The 15,555-nt window shown below is 42.6% G+C and overlaps 1 protein-coding gene across 5 annotated transcripts in view; it reads right to left on the bottom strand.

Moving 5' to 3' along the window:
* Positions 1–15,555, bottom strand: part of ZNF385D (zinc finger protein 385D) — a 604,024-nt gene that overhangs the window by 446,276 nt on the left and 142,193 nt on the right. For 4 of the 5 annotated variants that reach the window (XM_005297057.5, XM_005297059.4, XM_005297058.5 and 1 more), the window contains exon 2: positions 14,834–15,112. The exons of the other annotated variant lie outside the window; for it this stretch is intronic. In XM_005297057.5, coding sequence (XP_005297114.1) covers positions 14,834–15,112 — 279 coding nt within the window. The remainder of the gene's footprint in view (positions 1–14,833; positions 15,113–15,555) is intronic. 5 annotated transcript variants of the gene reach the window in all.

The following is a 15,555-nucleotide window of genomic DNA, read 5'->3' on the forward strand; positions in this document are numbered from 1 at the left end:
GGACAGACAATTCAGTTCAGCTAAAAAATGCATCAAATGGCAGTATCTGTCCCAAAGTGATACAGGAATCTATATGATTTAAAATAGATTTTGGGGGGACACTATTGTTGACATCTTTAGGGAAGAAGCATGTTTTAAACACAGATTCAGGTAGAGAGAGTGTAGTTGTTTGTAAGAAAGGAAGAGGACAAGAGAAGGGTCAGAAAGCAATGAAGGGAATAGTGGGAGAAGGAAGTTTGGGAGGAGCAACAGAATGAGAAAGAGGAGTTGAAAAGATGAAAGCAGAGAGACAGGGTTCAATGTAGGGTGAGGGTGCACAAGGAAGGGAGAAAAAACTTCAGTTCTGGCACTTCTTATCTTAGGTATAATGGCAATCTTTATGCTCAATTGGCTTAACAGAGTAGCTGAGTGCTCACTTGAGTTCCCTAGCAGCTATCATGAGTTTGCTAGAGAACTCCCATGAGAACTCCCATGTTAACCATGTTTGCTCTTGAGAAAAGACAGCTGAGGGCAGATCTGATAATATTCTTCAAATATGTTAAGGGCTGTTATAAAGAGGATGGTGATGAATTGGCTCTCCATGTTGAGTGAAGGTAGGAAAACAAGTTATTGGGTTCATCTGTAGCAAGGGAAATTTGCGTTAGATAGTAGGAAAATCTTTCCAACTATAAAATAGGCTTCCACAGGAGGCTCTGGAATCCCCATCACTGGTGGTTTTTAAGAACAGGTTGGACAAACACTTGTCAGGGATGGTCTAGGTTTACTAGGACTTGTCTCAGTGCAGGGGGCTGGACTTGACGACTTCTTGAGGTTCCTTCTTGAGGAAGCAGCATTGGACCGGGGGAGGGATTCTGACTGAAATACATTCAGCCAATAAGACTTCTGAAATACATAGGGAGAGAGACCTTTGCTTTGAATTTATTTTAGCTTGTTAAATAAGGCATTAGTTGCATTTTACTTTTCTTCTCTTGTAACAAATTCTGCCTCATTACTGGTAATCACTTAAAATCTATCTTTCTTTAGTCAATACATTTGTTTTATCTAAACCAGTGTATTTGGACTGTAGTGTTTGGGAAACTCCATTTGGGATAACAGGATTAGTGCATATCATTTTCTATTAATAAAATGGTGGATTTTATATGAGCTTGTATTGACCAGAAGACAGCTGGGCAGTACATGACATATGTTTCTGGGGGGAAAGTCTGAGACTGTGAATTTCCTGGTGTTGTGCTGCAGTGTAATTCAAGAGTGGCTGGCTATAGAACTCATACAATAGAACTGGAAGTAACTGAGGCCTGGTCTACACTACGAGTTTAGGTCGAATTTAGCAGCGTTAAATCAAATTAAGCCTGGACACGTCCACACAACGAAGCCCTGTTATTCGACTTAAAGGGCCCTTTAAACTGGTTTCTTTACTCCGCCTCTGACGAGGAGATTAGCGCTGAAATCAGCCTTTCCGGGTCGGATTTGGGGAAGTGTGGACGGAATTCGACGGTATTGGCCTCCGGGAGCTATCCCAGAGTGCTTCATTGTGACTGCTCTGGACAGCACTCTCAACTCAGATGCACTGACCAAGTAGACAGGAAAAGCCCCGCGAACTTTTGAATTTCATTTCCTGTTTGCCCAGCATGGAGAGCCCACGTGACGACACAGAGCTCATCAGCACAGGTAACCATGGAGTCCCAGGATCGCAAAAGAGCTCCAGCATGGACCGAACGGGAGGTACGGGATCTGCTCGCCATATGGGGAGACAAATCAGAGCTAGCTGAACTCCGTAGCAGTAAACAAAATGGCAAAATATTAGAAAAAGTCTCAAAGGCCATGAAGGACAGAGGCCATAACGGGGACACACAGCAGTGCCACGTGAAAATTAAGGAGCTAAGGCAAGCCTACCACAAAGCCAGAGAGGCAAACGGAAGGTCCGGGGCAGAGCCGCAGACATGCCGCTTCTAAGCGGAGCTGAATGCCATGCTAGGGGGTGCAACCACCACTACCCCAACCATGTGCTTTGACTCCATCAATGGAGAAGCACGCCACAGGGAAGCGGGTTCGGGGTACGAGGAAGATGATGATGAAGACAGTGAAGATAGCTCACAGCAAGGAAGCGGAGAAACCGGTTTACCCAACAGCCAGGATATGTTTATCACCCTGGACCTGGAACCAGTAACCCCTCCCGGGCTACCTTGGCAGTTATCCCCCTAGTTGTGTGATTAATTAATAAAGAATGCATGAATGTGAAGTAACAATGACTTTATTGCCTCTGCAAGCGGTGCTCAAAGGGGGGAGGGAAGGGTGGTTAGCTTACAGGGAAGTAGAGTGAACCAGTGGGGAGGGAGGGATGGTTCATCAAGGAGAAACAAACAGAAGTTTCACACCGTAGCCTGGCCAGTCACAAAACTGGTTTTCAAAGCTTCTCTGATGCGCACTGTGCCCTGCTGTACTCTTCTAACCGCCCTGGTGTCTGGCTGCACGTAATCAGCGGCCAGGTGATTTGCCTCAACCTCCCACCCCACCATAAATGTCTCCCCCTTACTCTCACAGATATTGTGGAGTGCACAGCAAGCAGCAATAACAATGGGGATATTGGTTTTGCTGAGGTCTATCCAAGTCAGTAAACTGCGCCAGCGCGCTTTTAAACGTCCAAATGCATATTCTACCACCATTCTGCACTTGCTCAGCCTATAGTTGAACAGGTCCTGAATACTGTCCAGGCTGCCTGTGCACAGCTTCATGAGCCATGGCATTAAGGGGTAGGCTGGGTCCCCAAGGATAACTATAGGCATTTCAACATCCCCAACGGTTATTTTCTGGTCTGGGAAGAAAGTCCCTTCCTCCAGCTTTTGAAACAGACCAGAGTTCCTGAAGACGCGAGCATCATGAACCTCTCCTGGCCATCCCAGGTTGATGTTAGTGAAACGTCCCTTGTGATCCACCAGGGCTTGCAGCAGCATTGAAAAGTACCCTTTTCAGTTTATGTACTCGGTGGCTTGGTGCTCCGGTGACAAGATAGGGATATGGGTTCCGTCTATCACCCCACCACAGTTAGGGAATCCCATTGTAGCAAAGCCATCCACTATGACCTGCACATTTCCCAGAGTCACTACCCTTGATATCAGAAGGTCTTTGATTGCGTTGGCTCCTTGGATCACAGCAGCCCCCACAGTAGATTTGCCTACTCCAAATTGATTCCCAACTGATGGGTAGCTGTCTGGCATTGCAAGCTTCCACAGGGCTATCGCCACTCGCTTCTCAACTGTGAGGGTTGCTCTCATCCTGGTATTCTGGTGCTTCAGGGCAGGGGAAAGCAAGTCACAAAGTTCCATGAAAGTGCCCTTATGCATGTGAAAGTTTCGCAGCCACTGGGAATTGTCCCACACCTGCAACATGATGCAGTCCCACCAGTCTGTGCTTGTTTCCCGGGCCCAGAATCGGTGTTCCATGGCATGAACCTGCCCCAGTAACACCATTATTTGCACAATGCTGAGGCCTGTACTTTGTGAGAGGTCTATGTCCATGTCAATTTCTTCATCACTCTCGTCACCGTGCTGCAATCACCTCCTCGCCAGGTTTTGCTTTGGCATGTTCTGGCTCTGCATATACTCCAGGACAATGCGCGTAGTGTTCATAGTGCTCATAATTGCCGCAGTGATCTGAGTGGGCTCCATGATTCCAGTGCTATGGCGTCTGGGCTGAAAAAAGGCGCGAAACTATTGTCTGATGGAGGGAGGGAGGGGCAAGTGACGACATGGCTTACAGGGAATTAAAATCAACAAAGGTGGCGGTGCATCAGGGAGAAACACAAATAACTGTCACACAGAATGGCCCCCCCAAAGATTGAAATCAAAACCCGGGGTTTAGCAGGCCATTGATTTCACGGAGGGGGGGGGAAGCAAATGAATACAGAACAAATCTGGTCCATCTATCTTTTACATCTTAGGCTGGCAGCAGACGGTGCAGCATGACTGATAGCCATCGGCATCTTCTGGGTGCTTGGCAGAAGATGCTGCATTATGATTGCTTGCCATCATCGTCAAGACGGTGCAATAGGACAGCCGGCAGGACTGAGTCTCCAGGAGACAAAACATGTCTGCCCAGGCGCCTCTGACTGAACTCACTGAGGAGTACAACAATGATGGATACCAATCGTAATACACCATCTACTGCCAAAAGGCAAGGAGCTGCTGCTGTATAGCAATGCAGTCCCACGTCTGCCAGCACCCAGATAGCTGATGACAGCTACCAGTCATACTGCACTGTCTACTGCCAAAAGACAATTAGCTGCTGCTGTGTAGCAATGCAGTACCACATCTACCGGCACCCAGATGACATATGGTGACAGTGAGCTGAGCTGAGCTGAGCGGGCTCCATGCTTGCTGTGGTATGTCATCTGCACAGGTAACCCAGAAAAAAAGGTGCAAAACGATTGTCTGCCGTTGCTCTCACGGGGGGAGGGAGGGCCTGACGACATGTACCCAGAATCCCGCACGACACTGTTTTAGCCTCATCAGACATTGGGATCTCAACCCAGAATTCCAATGGGTGGCGGAGACTGCGGGAACTGTGGGATAGCTACCCACAGTGCAACACTCCGGAAGTCAACGCTAGCCTCGGTACTGTGGACGCGGTAGTGCTATAAAAAGAGAGTATCTTACTTGTAAGATATTTTCATAAGCAACAGTTAATATTAATATTTTAGTAACAGGCATAATAGTCAGATGGAAAAGGAAGCAGACAAGTGTATTGCAACAAGAGCAAAAATTAGCATCTGGTTGCAGTGGCAGACAGTGCACTTGTGATGGTGCACAGCACTTAGCTGATCTCACTTGTCCAGAGATAGCTAGCTATGACATTTGAAAGTCATTATAGAAAACCCAGGAGGAACCTGTTGTGTTGCTCAGCTGAGGCCTCTTTCCAGATGTCAGCAGCTTTATGAGTCAAAAAGTAGATTTAAACCAGAGGATAAGTCAGGGATCGGCAACCTTTGGCACGCGGCCCGCCAGGGTAAGCACCCTGGTGGGCCGGGCTGGTTTCTTTACCTGCCGTGTCCACAAGTTGCCAATTGTGGCTCCCACTGGCTACGGTTCACCGCTCCAGGCCAATGAGGGTGGCAGGAAGTGGTGGCCAGCAAATCCCTCAGCCCACGTCGCTTCCCGCAGCCCCCATCCGGCTGGGACAGCAAACTGAGGCCAGTGGGAGCTGTGATCAGCCGAACCTGCGGACGCAGTAGGTAAACAAACTGGCCCGGCCCGCCAGGGTGCTTACCCTGGCAGGCTGTGTGCCAAAGGTTGCCAATCACTGGGATAAGTCATCCTGAATTTACTGATTGGACAGAACTGGCTGAGAATGTGTGATTAAAAAAGAAGCTTGGACGACAAGCTACTTGAGTTCAGAATAGTAAGAACCCTCCTGAGGACTAGAGTTGTAAGAATAACTGATTGTCCAATTTGCTGGCAATTCAGAGACATTTTAAAAAGTGTTTTGAATCAACCGAAAACCAATTTTTTTTCAGAAAATCAAAAAGTTGAAAAAAGTTGTTTTGGATCAAATAAAAATGTTTTGTTCAAGCTGAAACAAAATATTGTGTTTTGATTTCCAACATTTTCAAGTTTTATTTTTTTAAAAAGTTATTAAAGGAAATTTCGAAGTGAAAAGTCATGTTAAACTGAAAAATAGAAATCTTTCAACTTTTTTTATATTTTTGGGGTTGACATTAACAATTTGGGAAACTGATAAAAATTCCTCAAATATTTCAGCTCCCAGCCCCAGTTATCATCCAACATGACAGCAGGTGGCGCCACTCACCCAAACCGGGCTGAGTGCCAACAACAGACATCAGCAAATTTCCCCAGGCATGCACCCCCCTCTGGAGTATAAACCCAAAATTATACCATCTTGTGCTGCACAGGGAACTGTACAGCGTAAGGTCATAGAGTTCACCCCTCCCTCAATGTGGTGAGGAAATGCAGCAACCCCTGCCCCTTGAGCTAAGATTCCCAAGCATTTCACTCCAAATTTACTGATTTAGATTAAAAGATAAAATAAGTTTAATTATAAGAAGCTAGATTATAGGTGATAGCAAAGAGATCAAAGCAGATTATCTAGTAAATAACAAAAACACAAACTAAGTTTAACTTACAAGTAGGATAGGATTTGAATTAACAATCTCTCGCCCTGACTGATGATACAAGCAGACCTGCAGATTGTAGAGGCACCAGCTGAACTTGGTTTGCAGCTTAGGAACCCCACTCCCGTTCCAAGTCCTTTTCTTTTGGAGCTTCTCCTACATGTTCAGTTGTGGGGGAGTGAAGGACAACAGATGATGTCACTCCCTGCCTTATATAGCTTTAACATATGGTGGGAACCCTTTGTTTCAAACTTGGTTCCCAGACCAGTTTGTGGAAAAATACAGACATCCTAAAATGGAGTCCAGAGTCATGTGGGCTGGTCACATGCCCTTGCAGAGTCATAGCAGCCATTACTTACAGGCTGGCTGAAACATCCACAGGAAGGCTCACCAGGTGGGGGATAAGCTTCTCCCTAAGGCCTATTGTTTTCCCTACTGGCCTATTACCCTTAATGGACCCTTCACAACCAGCTATTTAGATGGGAAGCATCTTGCTTAGTGGGTGTCACCCAGGTGTGACTACATGTGAAATACAGATACATAGTCAATATTCATAACTTGATACAAAAATATACATGCACACAAATAGAATAATCATATTCAGCAAAAACAACAAGGAGTCTGGTGGCACCTTAAAGACTAACAGATTTATTTGGGCATAAGCTTTTGTGGGTAAAAACCTCCAGCTTCCATCCAAGACACATCACACGATCCATTGTCTACAGCCAAGCCCTAAGATACAACCGAATTTGCTCCAACCCTCAGACAGAGACAAACACCTACAAGATATTTATCAAGCATTTGTAAAACTACAATACCCACCTGGGGAAGTGAGGAAACAGATTGACAGAGCAAGACGGGTACCCAGAAATCACCTACTACAGGACAGGCCCAACAAGGACAATAACAGAACACCACTGGCCATCACATACAGCCCCCAGCTAAAACCTCTCCAGCGCATCATCCACGATCTACAACCTATCCTGGAAAATGATCCCTCACTCTCACAGACTTTGGGAGGCAGGCCAGTCCTCGCTTACAGACAACCCCCCAACCTGAAGCAAATACCAGCAACTACACACCACACCACAGAAACACCAACCCAGGAACCAATCCCTGTAGCAAACCTCATTGCCTACTCTGTCCCCATATCTACTCTGGCGACACCATCAGAGGACCCAACCACATCAGCCACACCATCAAGGGCTCATTCACCTGCACATCCACTAATATTATATATGCCATCATGTGCCAGCAATGCCCCTCTGCCATGTACATTGGCCAAACCGGACAGTCCCTCCGCAAAAGAATAAATAGACACAAATCGGACATCAGGAATGGTAACATACATAAGCCAGTAAGTGAACACTTCAATCTCCCTGGTCATTCTATTACAGATTTAAAAGTCACTATCATTGAACAAAAAAACTTCAGAAACAGACTTCAAAGAGAAACAGCAGAACTAAAATTCATTTGCAAATTTAACACCATTAATCTGGGCTTGAATGGGAACTGGGAGTCGCTGGCTCATTACAGAAGCAGCTTTTCCTCTCCTGGAATTGACACCTCCTCATCTATTATTGGGAGTGGACTACATCCACCCTGATTGAATTGGCCCTGTCAACACTGGTTCTCCACTTGCAAAGTAACTCCCTGCTCTCCATGTGTCAGTATATAATGCCTGCATCTGTAACTTTCACTCTATGCATCCGAAGAAGTGAGGTTTTTACCCACGAAAGCTTATGCCCAAATAAATCTGTTAGTCTTTAAGGTGCCACCAGACTCCTTGTTGTTTTTGTAGATACAGACTAACACAGCTACCCCCTGATACATATTCAGCAAATCATAACTTTTCCAGTGACACTTTATACGCCCCATCTTGTACAAAATGCACCATAACTATTCCATAATCAGATCATATAATAATATTACTATGAAGAATACAGGGTGCAGTGTCACAAAGGGAGTAACAGTTTTTGTGTTAAGTGTAATATTTGAAAAGTGGCCTTCATGTGAGAGGTTAGCAGAATACTGGAGTTTGAAGTGATTCAGGTTTCTTAGCTATAGAAAAAGTCACCATCTTATGGCAAAATTTCAAAACGGGTTAATATTTAAATATTTCCTTTGCACCACGTTATAAGAATTTTACTATAGTGATATGGAAGATTTGCTAGTCCTCTGAAACGTGATTGTGCTATATTTGGAAACTAAATTCGATCATTCAAGTGTAAAACAGATGGATTTTAATCCTACTTTAAGCACAAATCTCAATGTAAACATAACTATGGATTGACTACTGATGCTCAATATTTAGTGCTGAATTATGAGCGTAACAAGTCTCTACAATTAGCAGCATGTACAAACTGAACATTTAATAGTAATATATGTCACCCTTTTAAAATATAAGTTTCTAAGAACACACACACACACACACACACACACACACAGGACTAGCTTACACTACAATAAATTTAAGATCTAGTTTATAAAAATGGAATTTTTTTGTTCCTGAAAAGACTTAGATTTCAGTTTATAAGACAGTAAATAGGACTCACTATATGGAATAATTCTTGGTCTGGGTTGTGAATTCGGGAATTGAATAATCACAGAGCTTGGTAAAAGACCTACTGCCAACTGCCTCACTGAAGTAAATGGCTCCTGTGTTCAAAACAACAAATAATGCCCTAGAATGCAATTTTTTAAAGTCATGGGAAGTGGCGTCATATGCATTTTGTACATTCATCTTCTATATGCCAGTATTTTCTACCTTATTTAAAATATTGACAAAAACTATTGCACAGGGAAGCAGTTTTAGTTGTAGCAGCACCTCATTCGTTCACATTGCTCAGCAATTACTTTAAAGAAAGCACTAAAGTGTTTTTCCTTCTCAGTTTCAAAAATTCAATACAGACACTGATATACCTGCAAAGAGATGCAGTATTTAGCACGGTAATGCTGCTGTTTATACCCTGTATTTTTTTCTGATAAACAGGCTTTATATCTAAGACAATATAATTTATAATTAAATAATATATGGATACTAAAGTACAGTAACTTTTTTTTATATATTTGGTTTATATCTAGCCAGATATTTAGTCTATCTGATTTATATTTTGAAGATAAAGACTGTAGTGACTGTAATTACACAGTCAAACATAATACAGCTGAATCCTACTTCTATTCAGTGGCCCATTGCAAATTTGTTTGGAAGCAAGAGAGAGGCTGTTACTTCACATAAATCTGTTCTCAATTTCTGTTACTCCCCTCTCAATATAAAACACTCAAACTCTTCTTGCTTTGTGGGAATAACTCACAGGTGACACAAAACAAGGAGCAATTGCGCTCCAATATTTTCACCAACCTTGCAATTGTGTATTACCTTCAAAAAAAGCATACTCCTCTGCATTGCACTGATCTTGGATGTCTTTGCAATCAGTGAATCACTGGGCTTGGGAACAGGATTTTCTACTGCAGATGGCAAGCATTTCACTGTGCCAGACAGCACAGGAGATGCCCAGTAACTGCTGATGTGTAGGCTTTAGAAAACTTTTTCATGAAACAAAGGCTTTAGTTTGTTTTCATCATTTAATTTACAGCAGAATTTAGTCTATTAAGAATGATTGGACAATAAACTTGTACATTGGGCTTAATAAGTGCCTGCTTTTACAATCAGATTTTATATACATATGTATATATAATGGCGTTTTATAAAGAAATCAGCTCAATAGCCTATTTTAAAAGTTTATGGTATTATTTAAGCAACAGTTATTGCAGAAACAGTGCTGAAAGTATTCATCCATGTGCATGTGATAAACAGTGGCGTAGCCAGGTGGAGGAAACAGGGGGAGCGATCACAAAAAAAGGCGCCACCAGCTGCGGCGCTTTTACTCACGTGGTGGCGCTTTTACTGACGGGGCAGCGCTCCGGGTCTTCGGCGGCACCTCAGCGGCGGGACCTTCACTCGCTCCGCGGGTCTTCAGTGGCATTTCGGCGATTGAAGGGCCCGTTGCCGAAGACCCGGAGCACCACCGGGTGAGTAAAAATTAAAAAGGTGACAAGAAACTGAAAAGATGCCACTTGTGCTCAGTGGGAGAGTGGCCGCTGCCCCACTCTCCCCCTAGCTACATTACTGGTGATAAAACAAATGGGCCAGATCTCACTCAGGGCCATATTATACTCTCCATTTTTAAGCAAACAAGTCCACAGTAAAATCCTGCCTAAAATTCAATGGGTTTAGATTACCTCCTCCCACGGAGCCTGCTCCTGCCCACACTATCCCATCAGTGGGTGGAAAAGCATGTGAGACCTATCCCAAAACCTAGCAGATTCCACGGGGATCCACATGAGATCAGAGCCATCCCTGTGGATCCCTGTGTTGCCACACTGACTCTGCATATAAGCAGCACTTCCCAGGCTACACGGTTGTATGCTTTGACCCTGTTTGTTTAAATAATATCTATTTTTGAAGATTTTTTAATACTCAAATATATTTGGTTTGTACAGAATTTGATACATAAAGAGCACCTAATATTTTAATATATATCCCAAATGAAAGGGATCAAATTATAACTATTATCTTGATCAAATTAGTTGTTTCAAGGTGGAGTCTCATTCTCATCTCAATATCCGGGGATCCACATGAGATCAGAGCCATCCCTGTGGATCCCTGTGTTGCCACACTGACTCTGCATATAAGCAGCACTTCCCAGGCTACACGGTTGTATGCTTTGACCCTGTTTGTTTAAATAATATCTATTTTTGAAGATTTTTTAATACTCAAATATATTTGGTTTGTACAGAATTTGATACATAAAGAGCACCTAATATTTTAATATATATCCCAAATGAAAGGGATCAAATTATAACTATTATCTTGATCAAATTAGTTGTTTCAAGGTGGAGTCTCATTCTCATCTCAATATCCAGGGATTTACATGTGTAACTCCTGCTAATGGAAATGGTGTTTGTAGATCCCTGTGTATGAAGATGAGAGCATATACCACTAGACTATATCCTGTCTGCTCTCAGGGATTAATTGAAATGTACCATTGTATTGACTTTGAGATTCTGCCAGGGTGCTGGAACAATTTTTATCGGAAGGGTCCTAAAAGCCATTGAACCAAACTGTAAACCCTGAATATTTCAAGCCAGGGCACTCCTAGTTCTGGCATCTAGTCTGCTGGGAAAATGCAGATTAATAAAGCGTAACGTCTAACCCATTTTCAATGGCAAAACAGAATGGAAATGAAAACAATGAAACACAAATAAAACCTGCAGCAGTGCTGAGATTTTGCCATCTGACTTGCAAATTCCTAATTCAAGGGTACAAAAACAGAGATACAGAAATAGTTAGGCAAAGAGGACAATACACAACAAAGATTCACTTACCATACATTGTGTGGAGACTTCCTGATTTTTCAGGATTTCCTATGCTCTCTAGACATGGTATGAAGTTAACCAGGCCCACATTTTCAGCTGTTTTCTAAACAGACTGGTATGGGTGAAAAATCTTGCATTTCTTCAAGCAAACTGAAAAACTGCACTCACAAACAAGGAGCTAGATGTGCAATTACCTCCACTTTGAGGGATGCAGCCATAAATACTGTGGGAATATTTTAGAGGAAACAAGAAGAAATACTCTATATTTCAGGTAACTCTGAAATATAAATACTTCAATATTATTCAAGTCCTGTGTATCTTACACATTACTCATTTCAGTGATGCTTCATAACAAGTTCTGTTGCTGCCATGGCATAAAAGTACAAAAATAAACTTGTACTCTTACAAGGAGCACTTTTTGTAATCTCATAAATAAGTGCACATTTCACTACAATAATCCAATCTGCACTTCATTGAAGACATTTAATAATAATAATGATTTATTTTTATAACCTCAGTGCTTTTGACTATCAGCATTGTTGGTGTTTAAATCATGTGCACAACTGATTCATGTGCACAACTCCCATTAAAATTAATAGGGATTATGCCTACACCTGAACTATGAACAGTTCCATAAAACTACTCTTTAGCAGTCCTATAATTCTAAAAGACAGCATTTGGGTTGTTTTAAAGGGAAACAAAAGACATTCACCTACACGTGGTGAAATATTCATTCCCTTTGTTTCTGCAACATTATCACATTATTTCCAACAGATTCTCAAATGGTGAACTACTGCCATGTGCACAGAGGCAGCATAAAGACTACACACAACTTAAATCCTGTTTTCAGGATGTGGATGGCACATAGGCCTTGTGCTAGTACTTTGCACAGGTAGGGTTACCAGAATACCCAGTCGAAAAGGGACTCTGGCGGCTCCGGTCAGCTCCTCTGACCGGGTCATGAAAAGCCCAGTTGTTGGTGTAGTGGGGTGACAGGCTGCAAGCTATGCACAGGGGTGGTCACTGGGGCTCCACGCGCTGTCCCCGCCCCAAGCATCAGAATCCCAGCTCCCACTGGCCAGGAACTGCAATGCGCAGAGCCACCTGGCCGCAGAGCCAGAGGGACATGCTGGCCACTTCCAGGAGCCGCCTGAGCTAAGCACTGCCCGGAGCCTACACCCCACACTGGCCCTGAGCCCCTTCCTGCACCCAAACTCCCTCCTGGAGCCCGCGCCCAAATCCCGAGCATCCTCCCCCACCCAACCCCCACACTCCCTCCCACACTCCAACCCCCTGTCCCAGCCCTGAGCCCCCTCTCGCACTCCGAAACCCTCAGCCCCAGCCCAGAGTCCCCTTCTGCACCTCAAACCCCTGATCCCCGGCCCCACCCCAGAGCCTGCACTCCCCTGCACCTCCAGCACTCCAAACCCCTCATCCCTCGCCCCACCCCCAGAGCCCGCACCCCCAGCCAGAGCCTGCACCCCCTGCCCCAGCCCAGTGAAAATGAGTGAGTGATGGTTGGGGAGAGTGAGCGATGAAGGGAGGGAGGATGGAGTGAGTGGGGGCTGGGCCTAAGAGAAGGGGCGGGGCAAGGGTTTAGGTTTTCTGCGATTAGAAACTTGGCAACCCCTATGCACAAGTTTAATTTCACCCCAGAAGTGGATTTTATTACAGAACATTTTAAGGTATGCATTTAGTTTGAAGAAAAAACACAAGGCAATCATATATATCTCATATAAGGTCCTGTAACTTGTAGCATGCAAACAGACTGGCTACAACCAGATAGAGCCCCACTGACTTCAATGTAGCTCCGCATGGACATAGCAGCCCAGCTGAGCACTACACGTTGCAGGATCAGGGCCTAAGAATTTAAGGTATTAGATAAATTAATATTAAACTAAGTTTTTTGGGTCAGATACCATATTTTTTGCTCAGTGTTTGTACAGTGTCTATAACAATGGAGCCTTTAACTATATTTGGAGCATCCATGTGTTGTTTCAATACAAATAATAAATAATTACACTGATCCTAGATGACACCTATATTTTTTCTCCCTTTTATATGAAAAACAAAACAAAACAAAATGATGTTAAAAGATACTATCTCAGATTGGTTCCTTCTACCTCTGTACATAAATTTCTAACCATGTTTATATTATAAGCATCTCATTCACCTTGATTAAATATAGAAAAACACTGCACCAAGTGACAAAAACTACTCAGGCAAAACTCTCACAGATGTCAGTTGGTCTCGTTAACATAATAGAATCTTTGATCCATCTCCCATTGAAGTCAATTAGAGTTTCTTGATAAACTTCAGTGGGACATGGATTAAGACTTGAATGAGTAAATCAAACAGGATGAGGCTTGGAATGATTTTCTTGGCATATACTGTAAAATACACCAGCAACAAAAGTATCTTTATACACTGTATTAGAGTATTATCCCTATATGCAAAACAACAACTAGAATCAGATATGCAAATAGTCAATTAATTTCAACAAGTGTTGCTACTGCCTTAAAATATGAAAAGTAAACACTCTATTAACAGGCTTTACAGTTCAATCAAAATCTGAAGACACTAAAAGCCACTGAATAGGTTTAATCTATGTAAAATGCAAGTGGAGTATAGGAAGAACCTGGACCAACAACAATGTGTGCACTGAAGTTTAAACCAATACCTTTGAAACAATACAGGCAAAAAACCATTAGCAACAGGCTTAAACACTCAGGTTTGGTCTCATCCAAAATCCACTGAAGCCAATGGGATTCTTTCCATTAACTGCAATGTGCTTTGGATCAGGCTGATATCATCTTTAAATCATATTTAATGTTATTTTTCTCAAATCCATATCAATAATACTCTTTACCTACCACACAGTACATAGTGGGCTAAATTGTGGTACAAGTTTACTTGGCTTGCACAGAGAACATTTTGACATACGTTTAGTTCCATTTGTTTTAATCTGATATTTACCAAAAAGAGAATGCTAACATGAAGATTTACTTGGAGGCATATTTAAGTCATTTAAAAACCTTAAACCTAATGCTACTCCTCAGTGTTATAGGCACAGGATATCAACTTTGCTGCTTCTATTTCTTATTGGCACAGAAACTGAAGTAGATGTGCGTATAAACCAAAAGTGCTACCAAAAAAATGCTAAAAAATACTGATATAATGAACATTTTTCACATGACATATTTGACAAAGTCAATTAGTTAATATTGCAAAGAACCAACAGTTTAAATTGTTTAAATAGGCCTGCATGAACTAAGCAGACAAGCGCATACACCTCACACAAGACACAAGATATAGATTTTTAAAGCTTACCATTATCATTTTTAAGATTCCCATTGCTGAGCTGTTTTAGTCTCTTCTGATGTGATTTGCCATTATAGTGGATTTGTGCTTGAGCAGCAGAGTTCAACTGAATGTTACAAACATTGCACAAAGTGAAATTGGTGTGTTTTTTCTCCTTCTCTTGCTTTTCCTCACTGTCATCAGGTGCTAATTCTGTCTCACTTTCCCTGTCTGGTACACTTGGGAAACCTGGGGTGTAAGAATGATTACCATGGGGGACATCAGGGCTCCAGGGCTTCTTCATATTTTCTAAAAAAAATAAATAAAACAAAATCATGAACGATCCACAGTATCAACACCTGGAAAGTAGAAGGAAGCGCTATTGGTTAGTTTTCATATTTTATTTTAGCTCTTAAAGTATACAGTTCCATTTCACACATTTTGCTTCCTCTTGGTGAGTCTTCCTTAAACCCCAAAGTTAAGCAAAGGCAGATATTTACACATTTTAACAGGACCTGTAAGTCTATCCCTGGAGTTAAACTGTCACTGCAAAATCCTTTTCTAATTAAGTTCTATTCTGACTTTCCAGTTATTTTGCTGTATTTGTTCATCAGCTGAACAAAAAGGGCAGAATGAACCATATGTGAATGGAACATTACTCTAGTGGTTAGGATCACACAACTAGAAACCAGGAAACCTTTTTTCTGTTCCCAGCTCTGTTAATAACTCACTGTGTTTTGGGCAAGTAACTG

The sequence above is a fragment of the Chrysemys picta genome, chromosome 2 (assembly GCF_011386835.1).
Source record: "Chrysemys picta bellii isolate R12L10 chromosome 2, ASM1138683v2, whole genome shotgun sequence".
NCBI classification, from domain to species: domain Eukaryota; kingdom Metazoa; phylum Chordata; order Testudines; family Emydidae; genus Chrysemys; species Chrysemys picta.